The 22,070-nt window shown below is 39.8% G+C and overlaps 1 protein-coding gene across 1 annotated transcript in view; it reads left to right on the top strand.

Moving 5' to 3' along the window:
• SLC17A8 (solute carrier family 17 member 8) overlaps positions 1 to 10,854 on the top strand; it is a 49,536-nt gene extending 38,682 nt beyond the window's left edge. Inside the window, exons 10-12 of the mRNA XM_047066853.1 lie at positions 2,629 to 2,739; positions 7,315 to 7,442; positions 9,459 to 10,854. Of these exons, the coding sequence (XP_046922809.1) occupies positions 2,629 to 2,739; positions 7,315 to 7,442; positions 9,459 to 9,803 (584 nt within the window). The 3' untranslated portion in view covers positions 9,804 to 10,854. The remainder of the gene's footprint in view (positions 1 to 2,628; positions 2,740 to 7,314; positions 7,443 to 9,458) is intronic.
• The last annotated feature ends 11,216 nt before the right edge of the window (positions 10,855 to 22,070 follow it).

Raw genomic sequence — 22,070 nt, forward strand, 5'->3', positions numbered from 1 at the left:
CTTTGTCTAGAGTACTAAGATAAAAGAAGTTTCAGCCAAAGGCACCTGGGTGGCTCAGTCGGTTGTGCGTCAGACTCTTGATTTCTGCTCAGGTCATGATCTCATGGTTTGTGAGCTCGAACCCTGTGTCAGGCTCAGCGCTGCCAGTGTGGAGCCTGCTTGGGATTCTCTCTCTCCCCCTCTCTCTCTTCCCCTCCCCTGTGGGCTTATGCACATTCTTTCTCTTCCTCTCTCTCTCTCTCAAAACAGATAAATAAAATTTTAAAAAAAGTTTCAGCAAGATGCCTTGTTATTTAAAATGGGCCACTTCAAAAGCACTTTTAGTTAGCATATAAAATACTAGCAATTTTTCCCTATGTATAATTTAAAATCTTGAAACAAAATTAACAAGTAGTAGTGGTATAAAGCCCCCAGTTGAAAAGCACCACTGTTCCCCCATTTCATCTGATTCTCTTTGAATGGCCATCTAAAACAATTACTGATGCTTGCTCTATTTCTATGATAGTTTTGAGAAAACGAACTCAGAAGGTAAGCAATTCACCAAGTTCTACAAAAGGTATTTTAGCTTATATTTCAATCTGTCTTGATTCTGGGTCTTATTTTCTTTCCTTTACATTAATTCATTAACCATTATTTATTGAGTGCCCGCTACATGCTAGCCAGGCTCTGTGCTATTACTTGGTATCTTTCTGGATAATGTCACAGTTTGTGGCAGAGGCAGACACATAAACGAAAAATTACAAAGCAATGTTGAAAGGTTCTGTAATATGAGGAATAAAAAGGAGATGTCAGCTTCACCAGTGTGGGGAAGGGCAGTGTTGTCAGAGACGCTTCCTAGAAGTAATATTTGAAACGGCCTTTAAAGGATAGTAAGGTTGCTCCAGAAAAAGAGAAATAAGTGGCTGGAGAAGAGTATCGCAGGCAAAGGAAGAGCCTATAAAAATACGTCAGGGGGATGAAACAGTGTTGTGAGTAGGAAATGCTCATAGATTTATGCGACTACAACAGAGGGCTTTATATGGGGCAGGGGAAGGGCGGTGAGGGCTGGCAGATGAACCTGGACCAGCAGGAGGGTTTATTATAAGTGCTGTACTGACAACGTGTGACCCTTGACAAAAGTTTTAAGCAAAAGGGCAATGGAGTCAATGTGTAGTTTAGAGAGCTAGTGATGCGGAGAACAGGTCAGAGGAAGAGGTGGGGAGACCAATAAAGGAGCTATTGAATTTGTCCAGGTGAGAAGTAGTGGGACCCAGGACCGAGACAGTGGAGGAGGATAAAAAGAGGTCATATTTGACACCTACAGATTTGTATGTGAAAGCTGAGGAAGAGTGAGAAGTGTCCAAGATGATTCTGTGATTTGAACATTTGACTTTTGGTTGACTTTTTTTTTTAAGTCTTTTTTTTTTTTAAGTAATCTCTACACCCAATGTGGGGTATGACTCAAAACCCAAGATCAAGAGTCACGTGCTCCACTGACTAAGCCAGCCAGGCATCCCACTTTTGGTTGACTTGAGCTGTGCTCATGTGACAGGGACTGCACTTGATGCCTTATAAACCCAATTTTATTTACTCTTCCAGCATCCTACAAGGTTGTATCATTAGCCCCATTTTTGAGGATGAGGCATCTAAGGGGTGAAGGGACTTGTCCAGGGTCACATAGTTAGTGGTTTTGTGGTAGAACCGGAACCCAGGCTTGTCTGAATCTAAAGTCTGGGTTCTAAACATAGGTTGATAGATTAATTCTATCTGTTATGGTCTTGGAGGTGACTACAGGACAGTCGGGTGGAGATGTCTGGAATCAGCAGACAGTCTCCAGAATGAAGCATCATTGTCTTCATATACCCCAGGGCACTTCATATACCTGGAAATGGCACTTACATCTTCTTTCTGTCTGCTGTTGGCTGAAATCGAGTGTGTGTACATGTGTGTGTGAGTATGTGTGTGGTGTGTGTTTTGTGAGAAGGAACATCTTCATAACTTCCTCATCCTTTTTTATTGTACTGGATTCAGTTATTTAGAATGAAAGGAACAGAAAGTACTTTTGTTCTGCTTTATTTCTGTGCAAATGTCTCATGGCTTTTATAAAGAAGCTTGAGAGCTTGGTGAACTTCTGAAAGGGAAAATTTTTGCCTTATGCTTTACAAGAGATGAAGATCTGCTTTTTGTTTCTGATATTCTCTACAGTGTTCTGGTCATTTCTGGTGATATATATTAGAGTGTTGTCATTGTATTTTTCTGTGAGAGGCCATAACTTACATAACCAAAGAGGGGATCACTGACAGTATATAAGAGAGTTTTAGTATTTAGAAATGGCAGGGGCAACTACCCATGAAGCAACTGATAGTAAACATCCCCCACCCCAGGGGCATCATTGGAATGTGCTGGAACTTCTCAGTATTCAACATGCACCAGGACACATGTTGGGAGGCTCACGGAACACTGGGGTAATATTAGCATAGTCATGTAGTGATGAAGCACGCAGGTAATATTGTAAGCAATGTGCCAGAATGTACATACTAAAAAATTAGGCCCATGGAAATATGAATAGATTGTTATTTGATAAATTTGTAAACTGAGCTGACTGACATGAAAACAATATTTTTTTTTTCCTGCTGTTTGCATTTGCAGGTTTTGGCATGGAGGCAACCTTACTCCTGGTGGTTGGCTTTTCCCATACCAAAGGGGTGGCCATCTCCTTTCTGGTGCTTGCTGTAGGATTTAGTGGCTTTGCTATTTCAGGTGAGGTGTCCTTTGGTTTTCCAAATCTTTTCTACAGATTCAGCAAGTCTTGGGAGGAAGGAAGGAAAAAAAATATTGTATTACTTTCCTTTAGTAGCCAGGCCATTCCCAAGGAGCAGGCTACCGGCTGGAGAATTTCATCATGTGGGAATGACTTTGTAAGATCATTGAGGACTAGGCTTAGGAGCCTAGGCAAGCTGGAATTGTCCCTACCTCCCTGCTTTGAAGAAGACACAAAGTTCAGGCAACGCCCCTGAGCTGTGGGCAGAGGCACAAGCATGTGTCCTGGGTTAAGTGCCACTTGATACTTCAGGACCAGGTCACTCTTCCTCACAGAGGCTCTTGATTTTCTATCCTCCCTCTAACTAGAGATGGCTAATATTAGCTCAAAAGTCACATGATGTAGTCACTTGACATAGTCCCATAAAGTCAGAAGTTTTTTTAGAGTGGAAAGCGTCTTTAGAAGCTTTTGTCTTCTCCATGGCTTTCATTTTCTAAAGAAAGAAATGCAGAGGGGAAGTGACTTTCCCAATAGGCGAGAGTACATAGTAAGAATAATAATGATGACAGTGAGAGCTAACTTTGACCAAGCACAACTCTGTGCCTGGGACTGTTCAAAGCCCTCTGTGTAATTCTCACACTACCCTAGGTGGCATCAGTCTCTTTGTTTTACAGGAGCAGAGACCAACTGTGTGACAGGCCAGGGTGCTATCATACCCTGTCTTACGGGCTTCAGAAGCTCCCTATGCAAAACTGGGTGAAAAAGTAAAATTTAGTTGTTTTTTTTTACCCTTAAAACGTACTATAACACTGACAGTGATCACTTACAGGACAGTTTACAAATATCATGTGTATCTCACAGCACTGTGAAGGAAGTGGATAATACCACTATTTTACTGATGAGGTACCTAAAACTCAGAAAAAGTATTTTTCTACTGGCATACAATTGGTGGCAAAGGAACAAGTAAGGTGCATTTCTGGCTGTCTCCATGTTCGTGCTCTTTTTACCATTCCAGGCTGCCTGAAAGATCAATGTCCCAAGACAGGGAAATGTGGAACCTCTGGTAGTTTTCTAAACTACCCTAAAATAAAGATGTGATCTTTTCAAATTAATAGAGCTGTTAAACAGTGAAATTAGGGGTGAAAACCCTCTATTTAAAATATTTTTTTTCAACGTTTATTTATTTTTGGGACAGAGAGAGACAGAGCATGAACGGGGGAGGGGCAGAGAGAGAGGGAGACACAGAATTGGAAACAGGCTCCAGGCTCCGAGCCATCAGCCCAGAGCCTGACGTGGGGCTCGAACTCACGGACCGCGAGATCGTGACCTGGCTGAAGTTGGACGCTTAACCGACTGCGCCACCCAGGCGCCCCAAAAAACCCTCTATTTTAAAAGTAGCTTGCAACCAAGAGCTTGGGTTTCGTGGTACATAGACCTGATTTAAAAAAAAAATTTTTTTTAACGTTTATTTATTTTTGAGACAGAGAGGCAGACTGTGAGTGGGGGAGGGGTAGAAAGAAGGAGAAACACAGAATCTGAAGCAGGCTCCAGGCTCTGAGCTGTCAGCACAGATCCCAATGTGCGGCTCAAACCTACAACCACAGGATCATGACCTGAGCAGAAGTCAGACACTTAACTGACTGAGCCACCCAGGTGCCCTTGCATAGACCTGATTTTGAGGTTTCTCTTTACTACTTGCTACTTATAAAAGGAAAAGTTGGCTAATTCATTTAAATTCTCAAGCCCTGGTTTCCTCACTCAGAAATTGGAGAGGTATAATGACAACCTCACAGCGTTGTTGGGAGATTGCAATGAACTTCAGATAATTCATGCATTTGCTCATACTTCCTATGAGCCAGGTGCTGTTTTCAGCACAAGGGATATTGCAGTGGAAAAAAATCAGATGGTGTCCTCATAAAGTTTACATTCCAGTGGAAATAAAGCATTTGAAACCCCTAGCAGTGCCAGATGCACAACAAAATTAATAAGTATTCAGTATTGTGAATCGTGTTGTTCAGTTATTATACACTTTAGCCAAGGGCTTCTCAAACTTTCATGCCCACACAAATCACCCTAGCATCTTACAGAATGCAGATTCTGATTCAGCAGGTTCAGGTTGGGGCCTGAGATTTAGCCTTTCTAACAAGCTCCTCAGTGATGCTGCTGCTGCTGATCTTTGGTCTATACTTTGAGCAGCAAAGATAGGGCAATCATGACTTATTTCCAGTAGATGTTGAGGAACAACTTCCCCTGATAGCTCTGTGATGCGAAAGGGATTCATATCCTGTCCTCAGCAGTAATGAAATATTTCACATTGTTCCTGGATTGCCAATTATGCCATGATCAGAAGGAGAGAAACCCCAAATACTAAAAAACAGTTCTGCCATTTTTTTTAGCACTTACTCAATGCTAGCAACTTTTTGACATACCTCCTTTAATCCTCCTGACAAGCCTATGAGAAGGATATTGCTATATCCGTTTTACCAGAGCGAAGACACTGGGGCTTAGAAAGGTGACTTAACTTGCCCACATAAATTGAGTAGCTAGGATGGGGGTGGGGTGGGGGGAAGTTTTATCTGACCCAACAGTGACACTGTGGGAAGGACTGTGGCTCTGGGTGGATGATGATTCCTCAGGACCTACTATCTGCCAACTTTATAAGGGGTTTGGGATGCCGGGAAGAGAGGTACCATTAGGGAATTATCAACATGAGAGCTGAGACAGGTGAGATTAGGAAGGGTGATACTTACTTTAAAAAATGTCCTATGTAGAGAAGACAGACTCTCCCAGCTTGTGTGTATTTTTTTTAATCCACTACAAAATAATCAATAGCTCAGTTTCTCAATGAATTTTTTCTTCTAAACACCAGGATTGTGCAACTAGAAATCTAAGTGGCTTTTCTCACATTATCTTCAGCTGAGCACAGATGCCTAGGCTTTGTATCAGAATATAATACTCAACGATCATATTAATTGCTTCTTATCTCTGGGTTCTTTTCTAATAAAGTGTTTATCGCTTGCAAATCAACAGTAAGATTAATTAATCTTGCAGCTGTTTTATATTCTGATGGTCTGCCACTTGGATCTGAAAGGAAGGTATATTTATTGCAAAAAAGTTTTTCTCAAAATTCTCCCTGAATGGAGGTAGGGAAAAACAACTAATGTGCCAGATCGGGAAAAAAAATTTTTTTTTAAATCCTATTTTCAGGTTATTTGCACAGAATAGAGAATTAAAAAGCAAGGCAAAGGAAAACAAAAACATGAATAAACAAAACCTACAATCCCCTGCTGTAATTTCAATGGCTCAAATGGGTAATTAAATAATTATTTATCAAGTGTGTACTATGTACCAAGCACTTTTCCAGTTCAGGGAAGATGGTGGTAAATGATACAGATGGGTAACCACCCATAAGGAACATACATGTTGGTTTTTACCTGTATGTACCATGTATTTAACATATGTTATTTAACTGAATTCTTACAACAATTTTATAAGAATGATTATTCCTGCTTATCGATGAAGAAGCAGAGGTTCAGAAAGTTTAAATCCTTTGTCCAGGTTTGCATCTCAATTGAGCTGCCGGAGGCAGGTCTGTTCAACTCTACAATGCACGCCTGGGCACTATTGATAGAATTGGTTCCCAGGGCTGGTGGCCTCCTCTCTCAGAACCGAGCCCCTTCCCCTGTCTTCACTCCTCCCCCTTCATTCCACTCATTCTTCTCTATTGATAAACAGGTAAATAGTGAGGTGTTGGAAACTTATTATTTTACCCCTCCTAGCAGCATTATCTTTTGATAGAAGACCTCAAAAGAGGGAGACACTTAGCCCAGTGGCAGCAGTGGGCGGAGTCCCAGGTGTAGTGGTCACAGTTTGGCAGAGCTTAGCTGCTTGCCAAGGGCTCTTGCATACGCATTTCCTGAGGCTCATCTCACCGCATCTTTATGCATTAGTCATTTTATCCCCATATTAGAGAGGAGAAAACAAAGGCCTAAAAATTACTTAAGTGGTAGAAGTAATACTTGGATCCAGATTTACAGACTCCAGGTCAAGTATTATGTGAAAGTCTCTTGTAAGTTACAGAGGATTCCGCCAATGTTTGTGCAAATGTTTGTTATTAAAAAAGTACCTTTTTCACTGTGCCATGCAGCATCTAAGACAGGCTTACCTTGGGTGGCCTTTTGGGAGTGAGTTGAGGACTGGGAAGGAGGGTATTATGAGGTCCCGTCTGGTTCTAATCAAACTGTAAACAGTGTGATTGTTTCCTCTGAGTAAGTGTGAGCCGTTCAATTTTTCAGTATTGCCCCAAACACGGTTACTTTGGAGTTCCAAACTTACAAGCACAGGTGTCCTAATTCTCCCCACGGAGAACCCATGGGAGCCATTGCTAATCAGTCACAGCACATCTTTCTGCGCTGTGCAGACACAGCCTGACAATCCTCAACCCAGCCCTCTCGGTAGAGGTATCCATTGGTCATATCACAGAGGAAACCAAATAGATTGATGAGAGTTGGGAAAAGCTGTGTAGTTCCCAAAATGTTCTTGACTCTGATTTTGAGGTTTTGGCTTCACTGTAGGTTTTAACGTCAACCACCTGGACATTGCCCCGCGCTATGCCAGCATTCTCATGGGGATCTCAAATGGAGTGGGAACTCTCTCTGGAATGGTCTGTCCCCTCATTGTCGGTGCAATGACCAAGCACAAGGTAATGTTTTCTTTTGGGGCTGTGGGTTGCAGTATCAGAGGACTGAAGTACTATACAGATTTGAGATCTCAAGGTCCTGCCCCAGACTGTAAATGTGTATGTCCTTGACCTTGGCTGAGTCATTTGAAGTTCTTTTTTTCTTCCTTCTTATTTTTTAAAAAAATTATTATTTATTGATGGCAGTAGGGCTGATTGATGTTTGTTTCCACATTTTCTCAACAGAGAAGTAAAAGGGGCATGTGTTCGGGGGCGTGGGGGAGGGAAGCGATCATCATAATGACTATTTAGAGACACAAAGAAGAAACTGAGGCAATAACTCAGGATAAATAATTTACCCAAGATTGCTTTATAATTCTAAGCAATTAAACTTTATAGCCTGTCTCCATCTATTACTTAGCATGTTCCAGCGTAAAGATATTAGTGCTGTTAGACTTCCTTATTATGAAGAAAATGAACAATACATTAATGGCCCTCCATAAGAACTACAAAGGTGTGGCACTCAGTCATTACTGAGCCTTTGTGTGTTCAGACGAGGGTGGGTATAGAGGAGGAACCCAGATCTATCCAGAGTTCAATCACGGGCCACATGGTTTCTTAATCTCTGTCGTTGAAAAGGTTTTAGGATGCTACCTTCCACAAATAAGAATTTTTTGATTCTATGGAGTTTTTACTCAACTATTTTCTTAGTTGGATTGTCTATTACTAATATGATTTCAGAAAATCTTCCAGCTTCTTGGAGGAGAAAGTGTAGGTTAACTTTTCTTATTTTTTGATAGAAAATGAAGGTGGATTTGGGGATTTTAGAGGCAGAAGATCTAGGTTCTTCCTCATTGTTCATGAGATCATGGGATGGGTAACATGACTAATAAATCTCAGATATTAACTTCACCTAACTTTATGTATTTTTTAAAGTTTATTTTATTTATTTTGAGAGAGAGAGAGAGAGAGAGAGAGAAAGAGCGTGCAGGCGAGGGAGCACGGGGGAGGGGCAGCGAGAGAGGGAAAGAAGGAGATTCCTAGGCAGGTTCTACACTGCCTAGTGCAAAGCCTATTGTGGGGCTTGAACTCACAAACTGTGAGATCATGACCTGAGCCAAAAGCGAGAGTCAGATGCTTAACAGACTGAGCCACAGAGGTGCCCCAACTTCTTCTAACTTTACACACAAATTCCCATTATTTTTTGATTTAATGTATTTACACAGAAAATATGATTATAAGTAAGTTATTGACAACTAAGAGTCAGCATTTTCATGGTTCAAATATTGTTATGTATCCAACAGCAAGCAAGAAGGAGATGTCTGATATTTAAAATGGTGGTTTCTAAAGCAAGCTTAATTTAAACTACCGTGTGAAGGGAAACCACATTGTATATTTAAAAGACCTGTGAAATGGTGCTGCATGGATTTTTACATATTGTTTATATTAAAAAGTATTTTTATAAATTAAAAAAAGCACATGTACTGTAGTCTGTAATTTTTATATTCATTGTAGTGTTAACTCTCATTAAAAAAAATTTTTTTTTAAGTAAACTCTATACCACACATGGGGCTCAAATTCATGGCCCCAAGATCAAAAGTCACTTGCTTGGCCAACTGAGCCAGCCAGACGTTCCCTTAACATTCATTTTCTAAACACTCAAATTCTGTTTGACTCCTGGGCATGCTTCTGACTTACGTCTTTCCTAGATGCACAGTATTGCCTTTGGGGTGGGCAGGAGTTTTTGTCCCAGTGAAAGCCTCTAGAACCTACTGTTAATCTCTATTTTTGGTTAAGGGGTGCCTAGGTGTCTCAGTTGGTTAAGTGCCTGACTCTTGATTTCGGCTCAGGTCATGATCTTGTAGTTTGTGAGATCAAGTCCCACATTGGGTTGTGTGTTGACAGTGCACCAGCCTGCTTGGGATTCTCTCTCCCTCTGTCTCTGCCCCTCCCCTGATATCATTCTCTCTCAAAATAAATTTAAAAAAAATTCTATTTTTGGTTAAAACACATTAATTGGTACTGTGTTTCCTTGTTTAGACTCGTGAGGAATGGCAGAATGTGTTCCTCATAGCTGCCCTGGTGCACTACAGTGGCGTGATCTTCTATGGGGTCTTTGCTTCTGGGGAGAAACAGGAATGGGCTGACCCTGAGAATCTCTCTGAGGAGAAGTGTGGAATCATTGACCAAGATGAGTTAGCTGAGGAGACAGAACTCAACCATGAGAGTTTTGCAAGTCCCAAAAAGAAGATGTCTTATGGTGCCACCACCCAGAATTGTGAAGTCCAGAAGGAGAAATGGAGAGGACAGAGAGGAGTGACCCTCGATGAGGAAGAGCTGACATCCTACCAGAATGAAGAGGGAAACTTCTCAGACACAGCCTAGTGTCTGAAGGGCACTTCCATCTTCTCCTCACCTTAGAACCAGAAAGTATCCATACCTATTACCTTCCCCATAGCCTGGCTTACCGGAGAGTCAATATGGGGACACTGGAGGTAGGAGGGGGAGGAAAGGAAACCTGACCAGCAATAGAGAAGAGAAAAGAAAAATATCTTGCAATGACACTTATGGGTATGGAGCTTGCTCTCAGTTGACAAAATGGGTATAAAAATATAATATTTTTGGATTGTCAGTAGACTCTTCTCAAAGAAGAGTTCTCAAAGTTCAGTTCTCAAAGCTCTGAACTTATTCAGAAAGGAATGACTAGAAGAATAAGGGAGACAATGCCATGCGATGCAAAGAAAAATCGAAGGAATTGAGCATATTTGGCCTGGAGCAGAGAAAACAAGAGCTGTCATCACATTTCTGAGGACAGCCACGCAGAAGAGGGTTTCCTATTCCAAATAAAGGCTACTGCTCATGGGGACCCTGCATCGTGCCAGGAGCTTTATAAACCTTCTCATTTCATTTCCACACCTCTATGACATACATTTATTATCTTCATTTTACAACTAAGGAAGCTAAAGCAACACAATATTGATTTGTCCGAGGGCCAGGGCTGAGATTCACAGGGTCCAAAATAGGTGGCAGTCTTGGGGAAGTTTTCACCTCAGTATAGAGAAGGCACATTTTTTTTTAATAATGAAAACTGAAAATGGAGAGGGTGGTCTTGTGGATAATTCCCTATTTTGGCAGGCATGGAGAATGGGAAACATCTGCCATATCAACATCTGGTTTGATATGGCAGAAAGCATTGTCATTGTAGCAGGGGCTGGATTCAAAGATCCTGGGTTCAGAGAGAGGTTAGACCATAAAAAAGAAAAGAAAAGAACACAAAAAGAAAATAAAAAGGAAAGAAAGAAAAGGAACAATGAAAAGGGAAAAAGCTGAATAAGATGGCTAAATTTCTAAGAATCTGGTGTCCAGAATGGCTGAGAAGAAGTAAAGAAGGGTTTGGCTGAATTTCAACCCTTCAAAATATCAAGAATTTAGTTAAGTAAATAATGTCCCAAATTACTTATACATCTTTAAGACATTTAGTAATTTAAGAAATTGGTTCACGTGTTTTATTAGGTAAAATTCTCTTGAAAGAGTCTTCTGTTTTAAAAAATGTATGTCTTGGGGCGCCTGGGTGGCGCAGTCGGTTAAGTGTCTGACTTCAGCCAGGTCACGATCTCGCGGTCCGTGAGTTCGAGCCCCGCGTCAGGCTCTGCGCTGATGGCTCAGAGCCTGGAGCCTGTTTCCGATTCTGTGTCTCCCTCTCTCTCTGCCCCTCCCCCGTTCATGCTCTGTCTCTCTCTGTCCCAAAGAAAAAAATAAATAAACGTTGAAAAAAAAAATAAAAAAAAATTTATGTCTTTAGACATTTCTGCTGGTCATATTTGGAAGTTTGATCAAACTACACACAACTATGATTGAAGTATTCCTAATGAGTGTATTTGGAATGTTACTGAGGAAAACCATAATAATATGGCAGTAATTATATAGGGAAATGAAATGAGAGCATGACAGAAAACACCTGTGACAACTAGACCAACAGTGCTGAAAAATTCATCTTTGATCACATAAGGCAATAGCATGGATACTCTCTGGATAAATCTTAAAATTTAATGACATTAAAAAAAATTTAATTTGGCGCATAAAGGATTGTTTGAAAATAAAATTATTTTCCTGTTTATTGGTTTGAAAATTTCATTTCTACTTTTGGAAGAAAAATATAATATTAAAGAAAAAATTAGCTTTGCTTGTAGCTTATTATTATAAAGTGTTTTTTGTAATTTCTTCTATATACATTTCTGGTCCCTTATTGTACCAGCAGAGTTGTAGTGTATTTTTAAAAAAGAATAATTTTGAGAGTAAAAAGGAATTGCCTGACTCTCTAGTAAATAATATCCAATATATCATTGTATATAATTTATGTTATTATATACTTTTAAATGTATTTCATGGGTGAATGCATGTAAGTCCCATAGAACAGTTCCTGGCATGTAGAAAGTGCTCAATAAACATTAGCTATCATCTTGCAACCTTTTTTGGGACTCTTCTGTTGAAGAAAAAGCATGCTATATAATTTTCATCCATAAGCCAGAATTTATTGTGAAACTCGTGCTGTTTTCTAAGTAAAAAAAAAATGAGAAATTTATGGTAGCCAGTGTTTTATTTTTTCTTCTGTTAATAAAGTCAAACAACTATTTAAAAAACTCATGACAATCCCTAAGGTAGTATTACAGATTGCAATACAAAGTTGTGTTTGCTCCATCATTTAAAGTCAATGTCATATGCAGAAAGTCCACATTTTGATAAGTCAAAGCATGTAGGGTTCCTGTAACTTGCTCTTCTAATATTCAGAAAAAACCCTATGAAGCTCTGGATCATGGTGTTAAAAATGAAAACACATTATTTTGTTGTGATGGGTTTTCCAAGGGTTGCATTGTACAGGTAATTACATTTGAACACCAGGCAGATACAGTTTTCAAGTCATTGTACAATTTGTTGCAATATCCATCTGTAGATCAGCCCTTGAAAGCAAACCATAGCTTCTAGCAGAAGGGAAGGGAAAATCTGAGAGTGTCAGATTGTTGACACAAGAAAGGTTTGACTGGCCCTTTTTAGAGAATGCAAGCCTTGGAGACTCCTAAATATGACCCCCCCAAAAAAAATTATTCAAGAAATTATGACACATTTCCTATCCCTGTATAGATGCTAAATTCAGCAGATAAAAATTGGAACCTACTGTTTCTCTTTCACACTGCCTCCTGCTGACCCCAACAAACTTGTTCCTTCTGTGTTTCTTAGCTCATCACATCAAGCTTTTGCTGGAGCTAGAAATCTTGGAGTCACCTTGGACTTTTAAAAAAGTAAACCTCTCTCTCTCTCTTCCCTGCCAAATCCATTTAATTTTGCTTTCAGTCTGTGGCTCAATGTTTTACATCCATTATGGGAGGATTTTAGCTGCTTTCTCTTCCGGTATTGCTTTTGCTTCATCTCTGTGCAATTTCTAAGAGTCCAGTTAAATAGATGCTGGACAGTGTATGGGACAGTCTCTTCTAAATCTCTTCTACATTTTCTATATTTTCCAGGCTTTTTCCTTTTTCTGTGTCATCATGGATATCTTCTTCTGATTTATTTTTAAGTTCTTTATTTCTCTCTTCAGCAAGGTCTAATCTGGTATAAAAAAAACCAATCCATTGTATTGTTAATTTTAGTTATTGTATTCTTACTTTTAGAACTTCTAACGATTCTTTTAAAATTCTGCTGTCTTTTAAAAAATATTTCCAGTTCTCTGCTGAAATTTTCAATCTTGTATTTTATTTTCTAGAAAGCAGTAAGATAATTATTTTAAAGTCTGATCAGTGCCAATATCTGGAGACCATGTGATTCCATTTTCTGTTGGTTTTGCTAATTCTTGTTCACATTATCTTATGTCAGTCTGTATCCAAAATTGTATTTGAAAAGTTGTTTGTAGAAATGATTTTAGGTTTAAAATAATGCCTTTTGGTTTTCTCTCTCCCTCTCCAGAAAGGATTTTTGTTTGCTTCTTCCAAGAGCCCAAAGACTTTCCAGTTGCAAAGTCTGAGATCTTCTGGGCCACCCAGATGATTTGAAGCTGGGCTACAGGCAGCATGAATGCTCAGTAGTTTCAATTCAACTTTACTCCTAGAGTACAAAACCTCGTGGTCCCAACCCATACTACCATGCTCTACTAGCATCCAACTTTTGTTTCTATACCCAGCCATCAAACTGCTCAGCTATCAAACATTGGCTTTGTTATAATTAACAAATGCTCCCAGGAGAAAAGCGGCCTCAAATGTCAGGATTATTTCTCTGGATTTTTATCTTTGTCCAGATGGCAAGATGGTAACCGGGTAATTTTTCACTTCTATGATGAGTCTCCAATGCTGTTGAGCAGATATTTTAAAAAATAAATAAATTTTATTCAGCTTTTCTAGTGTGAAGGTTCATCTGAATTACATAGCCTACCATTAATGGACGCTGAAGTCTCTTTTAATTTTATCTTCACAAGTTCTCTTGAACTGATTTATTTCCCTAGGGATAGTGTGGTAGTAAGTCTCAAATCTCAGTGGCTTAACAGCAAATGTTGTTTCTCTTTTATGTATACTAATTGACTAGACTGGAAACTTGTTTCAGACAGTCACTCAGGTATCTAGGATTTATTTTTTCTCCACTCACCATCTTGTAGTTCACCATTTGGAACATATAACCTCTGATATCACCATGCAAAAGGGCCCCCACTTGGAAATGACACTGTCATCTCTGCTTCTAGTCCATTGACCTACACTAGCCATATAGTCCCAACTTAACTTCAGAGGTGGCTGTGGAATGAAGGGGAGCATGTGGATTACTGAGTGAACACTAATTACATCTGCCACTTAGTTCTAGCCTAGGTTCAGGGTCTTTTTTCTTTCTTTCTTTCTTTCTTTTTTTTATAAAATGTTTATTTATTTTTGAGACAGTACAAGCCGGGGACAGGGCAGAGAGAGAGGGACAGAAAATATGAAGCAGGCTGTGTGCTGACAGGCTGTCAGCAGAGCCCAATGTGGGGCTTAAACTCACTAACTGTGAGATCATGACCTGAGCTGAAGTCAGACGCTCAACTGACTGAGCCACCTAGGTGCCCCATCTTTTTTTAATGTTTATTTCTTTTGAGAGAGAGAGAGAGAGAGAGCGAGAGAGAGAGCGCACATGCACAGGCACAAGCTGGGGAGAGGCAGAGAGAGAGGGAGGGGCAGAGAGAGGGAGAGAAAGTATCCCAAGCAGGCTCCATGCTGTCAGCACAGAGCCCAACTCAGGGCTCGAACTCATGAACCATGAGATCATAACTTGAGCATAAGTCAAGAGTTGGTCACTTAACCAACTGAGCCACCCAGGTGACCCAGGTTCAGGGTCTTTTGAACTCTTACTTGGCATGTTGAATTAGTCTCCTAACCCCAAGTTCCATAAATGATATGAGTCTGCTATGTGGCATTCTGGAAGTTCCTAACTAGGTTATAGGAAAGAAATCTTGAATGGGAGGGAGTTTTGAGCCCCCTCCAGGAGACACCATAAAGATATCAATTCATTAGAGTAGAATAGATTCTGGCCTGATTCAAACTTGAGTTAATAACCATATGGACCAATTTGAAGGACCAGAGAAACTGAACTTTTCTTTAGATATCATGTGTAACTATGCCCCAGACCTTATGCTAAGGCCTTTCCATACATGATCTCATTTAATTTTCGTGGCAACCCCATGAGGAAGGTTCAACTATCTATTCCCAAGCATTTATTAAGAAGTAAATGGTGTTTCTGGGCAGAACCTCTAAGCAAGGCTCTAATGGCCATATTTTAATCTTCTTAATTTTTATTCTGTTCTCCACTGCTTCTCCTGGCTGTGGTAATTCCAGACAATGGTGATTCTGAAAGTCAGGAGAGTGTCCTACTTATTTCGGCGAGACATGAACCAGCTGATGGAATGAGTTATGACAGTTTAGACCCAAGCACAGGGACAGGTGAAACAGCAGATGAACAGGTGAGATCTCTCATCTCACCAACTGCTGGACTGAAGTGAGATTAAGAACTAGAGGTCCTTATCTTTTCCCTATTTCCCTGGGTACACAAACAGTAACATGGAAAGGCTGAACCCAATGCTTACTGGGTGTGTGTCTTGGGGAGTAGGGTGGAGACAGGTTTCACAGGACTGAATTTCTCCCAGGCACCCCAAGTATGGCAACACAAACACAAAAGAAAGGAGGTGAAAACTGCATTTAGAAAGTTGAATGGGGATATGTCATTCTTAACTGACCTCAGCAGAACCGAGTGAAATAAGAAGGAAGCTATTTTGAGTTACTGCACCCATGGAAGCTGAAGAATTGAAGGCCCCAGCCCCGAGTACCTCTGGAGCACAGACAGAGTGGGTATAATGAGGTCAGAGGAGGGGGGTTGAAAACACAAGGATTGGTTGAAAGTGAGAGTTGCCAGATTTCGCAACCCTGCTGGAAGTGTATATAAGGAGCAGTTATAACCCCAGAGTCTGTTCCTGACCAGCTCAACCAAGAAACTGCTTCTCCCCGTACCTAGTGGAAAAACAGTAGTAGTTCTATCTTCTGGACAGGGAATCTCTGGACTCGAGAACACCAATGGTAGCTCAATACAAGCTCCAAAGGTAAAGATTTTAGTCTGTTGTGGTCACCGATAATATATCTCAAGTACATAGAACAGTACTTGGTAAATATTTGTCCAATGAATGAATGAATGAAACTTACTAAACACAGAGAAATTAATTAACAGTTTTCAGACTGCATACTGAAAGTTTTCAGCTGCATTTGTGAGTGGAGTTTCCAAAACACTGGTGGTCAGGTTTATATCCCCTATACAGGAAATTGAAGGAATCTTGGGGTGAGGAGTGGGAATTCACTAAGAGAAAGGCATATAGCCATTGACATTTAGGGTTTGTTTCCCCATCAAAATAACCACCCACTCACTCTCTGTGGAGGCCACCCACCAAGCCCTGACGTGGTAATAGAAAGTGCATCATTCATTCATTCATTCATTTATCCTTCAATTATTTAGCACTCATAATCAGCATGTCAATTATTGAGTACCTACAATGGTCCAGGCACTAGGAATAGAAAGCAAGTTAACAAAGTAAGTCTCTGTTCTTATGGGGCTTATATTCTAGGGGGCAGACACAAAAAATAAGCAGGTTTATGAGTAAATCCAGTATAGCAGAGGGTGGTAAATGCTAAGAACAAACATAAAACAGGGTAAATGAGATAGGGAGTGTAGGGGTTGCTGTGTTATATTGAGTGTTCAGGGATAAAATGAACTTTGAGCAGAGAAATGAAAGCAGTGAGGGAACAAGTCAGAAGCATATTTGGGCGAAGAGTTTCAGGAATAGAAAAAAGCAAGTACAAAAGCCCTCACGTGGGAACACACTTGGTTGGCATATTCAAAGAACACCAGGTTCTTAAAGCAGTCAGGTTCTAGAGATATTTTGAAGGAAGATGGAACATTTACTGAGAGAGAGAAGACTGAAGAGGATCAGGATTGGTGAGGAAGGGATCAGGAAGCTGGACATGTTTGATTTTGGAATTTTACTTACCTATTGATATGTATGTGGCAATATCAGATGGGCAGTGGAAACACATTCTGAAATTCAGGGCAGAGGTCAGATCTGAGGTTGTATATTTGTGAATCATCATCACATCAAACAGTGGTAGTTTAAGCCACAAGACCAGATGAGATAATCAAGATTTGAACATGACTGAGCCCTGGGGATGCTTCAACACAGACCCATCAGGAAGATGAAAAGGAATCAGCAGGAGAGATGGGTACATGGGGGATAGGAGGGTTTTGGGGGGTGGGCAGAGGAACTTAGTGGCCGAGTGAAGAAAGTATGGCTCAGAGATGGTTTTAGGGTTATGATGTGATCAGTTGTGTCAAAGGAAGGTCAAGGAAGATGAGGACTGAAATGGATGATTGAATTTAGCAACATGAAGATCATTGGTGACCTTGACTAGAGCAGTTTTAATGTCATGGTAATGACAGAATCTTAGATGTATAGGTTTAATAAAGGGTGGGCTTTTTATTTTCTATGTAGACATAAGAATAAATCTTAATGTAAAAGGGAAGAAAAAATATTGCACGCATGGCACAAAAATAGAATTCTATTTTTTAAAAAGGAAGAAATATCCAGAGAAGCAGATTGGGCTAGATAGACTCTTGAGTCTGGGACATCAGTTAGGAGTCTGTTATAATAATTTAGAAATGAGGGCAGAGCCAGGATCGGAGCAATGGAAATGGGGAGGAGAGGGTAGTTACAGAATGCTTAGAAAACCTTTTTTTCCCCTAAAATATGTAATATATGCTCCTTGTAGAAACATTTCAAAATATAGAAAAATGTATTGAGGGGAATAAAAATTACCCTAGTATTATAGAAGATTTAATTATTCTCGCCATTTAGCACACATGCCTCCAGTCTTTCCTCTACACATAATGTATTTTTGAATAATTTGGTATCATACTAGAGTAAATGGTTTTATGTCCTGCTCTTTACACTTAACCTGGTATAATAAATTCCCATGTCTTTAAATATTCCTTGAGAACATGATTTAAATATTTTTTTAATTTATTTTTGATAGAAAGAGAGACAGAGCACAAATGGGGGAGGGGCAGAGAGAGAAGGAGACACAGAATCCGAAGCAGGGCCCAGGCTCTGAGCTGTCAGCACAGAGCCCGATGTGGGGCTCGAACTTGTGAACTACGAGATCATGACCTGAGCCAAAGTCGGATGCTCAACCGACTGAGCCACCCAGGCGCCCTGAGAACATGATTTTAAAATGATTTACAGATATAATGTACCTAGAGTAAAAAGCACAAATCTCAGGTTTATACATGAACTGATTTTTACTTTTGCATACATAACACCTGCATACCACCCCTACTGGTAATCACTATTCTGATTTCTATTATTGTGGACTAAATTTGCCTATTTTTGAGCTTCAGATGGAATCAACTCTTCCAAATCCTACCATTTTTTCTCTTAGTACACTATTTTAAAAATTGATATATGTTACTGTGTTTATCAGCAGTTCCTTTTTTTATAGGTGTATAATACTGTATTGTGTGGATATAACAAGATTTGTTTATTCATTCTCCTATTGAAGACCATTTGGATTGTTTCCAGTTGTGGGGGAGGAGGTGATTGTGAATAAGGCTGCTATAAATATTCTTGTCTTTTTGTGGACATGTTTTTATTTCTCTAGAAGTGGGGCTGCTGGGTCATAGCATAGGTGTGTAAGCTTGTAAGAAGCTGCTCAACATTTTGCTACACTGGTTATGTCAGTTTACTTTCCCATTATCTATGAATAGGAGTTCCCATTGCTCCACATCCTTGCAGATGAAACCATGATTTTTAAAGTGGCCAATTGGTATTATTATTTCATCTTATGTGCCTAGGCCAGTTGTTAGATGTTATAGGCAATTTCTAAACTTCCACTATTTAAATAATAGTTCTTGATTATAAATCCTTGACCTCACCTGTGAGAGATATTTTCAAGGGAAAATTAATCTGACTTTCCATTTCTATATTATTCATCATTCAATAAGTGACCAGTCAAACTTATTAGCAGTGACAACAGAACAGACGATGCAAAATGTGGCTGCCTGAAAAACGGTTTCAAGGTGGCTTTGAAATGCATTTCTTTATTAGTTACACTTGAAGAGAATAGCTAACTAAAATTCCAGGGCCTGAAAATACTTCAAACAGGAATAGCACAAAGTAATAGCATTTTTCTCTCATCTCTCCCTTCCCTTCCCCTTTTGTCTTTCTATCCTGTCAAATGACAAAATGAAACAATTTACTTTTATTTTTAATTTTTTAAAAATTAAAACCATTTAGTAATGAGTTTCATGTCCTTTATCCCAGGGAAAACAGCCCATGGAGGCAGTACAGTGCCTCACAAGCCGTGGAACACTGTTCCCGAAGGATTTGGGGCAAGCGGGAGTTTTATAGAGCATTAGAGGCGGCAATATGGAAACAGGGCATGATTGGCTAGGAGGTCGGGGATTTTCCTAGAAGTTGAGCAGGTTGTACTTTCCAGGGTAAGGTAAGCTAGCTAAAGCTGAGGTGCAGGACTGTGATTAGCGTATTTTATGTTTCCTTGACAGGTGTTTTTTCTCTATGTGCAGGCTGACTTAGGTTTAGATTTGGGGTGTGGGTTGGGCCACTCTGGCTGCCTTCATTCTGTGGGTCCTGATATATGAATTAACTTTATCACTCCACATACACATCTCCACTCCTAATGTCTGGATTGTGAAATAAAGTTTGAATTCAGTCAGATAATTAAGACATACCACCAACTTAAGAGACTTTCAGCTCTTTCAGCCATATTTGTAGTATTTGCAGATTGGCTTAGCAGTTGTTGCCAGGTGAATCTATTTCCTTTCTTCCTTAAATTTCTCAAATGAGGGTGGATAGCACCACCTTTCAGTCATGGCTTGTGGCAGAGTAGAAGTAGCCTCCTTTACTCCTGGGGGAGGAGACCAAGTTTTTCTAGCAAAGCGCTCACCTTGCCACAAATTTCATGTGGAGAGAGTATCACAGGGAAAGAGGAGCAATTATGGTTGGATCCTGAAGCCAGGTAAAACCACTGCGGTTCCAGGTAATGTTGGTGTGGGGGTAGTTACCCAAGTGCCTTGATATGAGACTTGGAAACTTCTCAATTACGGATAGAACACCAAATTTTATAGAACACCCCCCAGAAAATGTGAAGTAAAAGGTAAGTGTATATGTTCACTTCTGCCTGGAGAGAGGCTCTATCTACATTTTATAGCTGTCATCATATTCTCAAAGTTGTCCATGATCCAAAAGAGGCTCAGATTTGCCAGAATGAGCTACAGGTGTGAAATTGAAGGAACCCTAATAGTTACACAACAGCTGGGTAGTCACTGCTTGACATGCTGTTTGTGAAAGCCTAAATCTCTTGCTCAAGGATCTGGCCTTCTCATCTCCCCTTTTTTCCTCATCTAATTTCCTTTCTTTATTTTTTATCATATTTCCCCTTACTTCACTTGGATTCTCCTTTCTCCTTTCTTGTCTGTTTCTACCCTTCTTTTCTTTCTCTGCTGTCCTACACTGAATGGGCAAACTTGGCTTGGAATGGTGGGGCAAGAACTTCTCTAAATTATTTCTCTTCCATGTTTTCCCACCCTTGCTATAAGATATTGAAATATAAGATGATTATAAGACATTGGAATTAAATAAACTCATTTTGAAAGTATTATGCATAGTTTTCTGTCAAGCCATATACCATCTGACCAAAATATGTGATCAAACATGATGATGAACACCCCAGGAAGATAATGTTAACATCCTTGAGAAATTAATGGAAAGTACTATGAGGTACTATGAATAAATAGCCATAAAGCCTGGTTAAATATTATCACTTAAAGAACCACTTAAAAAATAATGCTATTTATATAACAAAAGTGAATCTCATTTCTCTGCAGATCAAATAATTATGCACAGCAAGAGCAAACATCTTGGCTTTCACTAATTACAGAATTTTTTCACAAAATAGCTTTTTATATTTTAACAGTGCTTGTTGTTTTCAAGTTGTTTCCAAGATTGTATGTTCAAAGATCATCTTTCAGTCTTTCACATTTTTAAGAATGATGTAATGGTTCCTTGATTATTTCAGCATAACACAGAATCTAAACGCCACAGTTTAGGACTCACAGATACTTCCTTTTTAATCTTCTTTAGAAACACATTTCATAATGAATTCTGGTCTAAAATGCTATCTTGGTTTTCATCAGAATTTTTCTCATACTATTCTTAGCTGAAATAGGGTAAAGAGTCAAATGACTTTTGGCTCTTTTTTTTGTCTAGTGTTTGTGGTTTCACATGGTTTTAATATGCTTGAGGCTAAGATTTCATTTTGAAGAGAAGGGACTAAGACCCCTGTGACCCAGCATAGACTTGTAAGCTGCACTGTCACTAATGAAGGCTATAATATTTTTATCTTTTTTAGAAAGCTTGAAGACCATGTTTTTTAAAAAATTTTTATAATTTTGAGAGAGAGAGACAGAGTGTGAGCTAGGGAGGGGCAGAGAGAGGGAGGGAGACAGAATCTGAAGCAGGCTGCAAGCTTCGAGCTGTCAGCACAGAGCCCAACATGGGGCTCGAACCCACGGACCATGAGACTATGACCTAAGCCAAAGTCAGACGCTTAACTGACTGAGCCACCCAGGCACCCCTGAAGACCATGGTTTTTATGGATGGATTCATCAGTATATTTGGAATTAAACTGGTCTTTAAACGATAAAAATTTTATTTCACACCTTATTTGAAACTCCAAAGATTTCTGTAGTACTTATCTATCACTGCAGAGAAAACCATCACTTTTGGTTTTTTATGGTTTTGAAACACAAAACTATGAAATGGCCCACAGTTCTACAGGTCAGCAATTTGGGTTGGGATCAGGCAGGTGGTTCTTCTGCTGGTCGCTCCTGGGGTCTCGCATGTGACTTCAATTCACTGCTTTCACAAAATTGACTTCACTTAGTGCTGCATGTTACCTGAGGGGAGGACAGTGGGGCAGAGAGCAGAGAGAAAGTCATTTTCTTGGCACTGGTTTCCCAAAAGCGAAATCCTTTGTTTGAAAAGATTGAGACTGATTCACATACCATAAAATTCCCTCCTTTAAAATG

Source organism: Lynx rufus, unplaced genomic scaffold, assembly GCF_022079265.1.
Source record: "Lynx rufus isolate CCGP_SWC_20201006 ecotype Redwood Valley unplaced genomic scaffold, mLynRuf1.p SCAF_7, whole genome shotgun sequence".
NCBI lineage: Eukaryota > Metazoa > Chordata > Mammalia > Carnivora > Felidae > Lynx > Lynx rufus.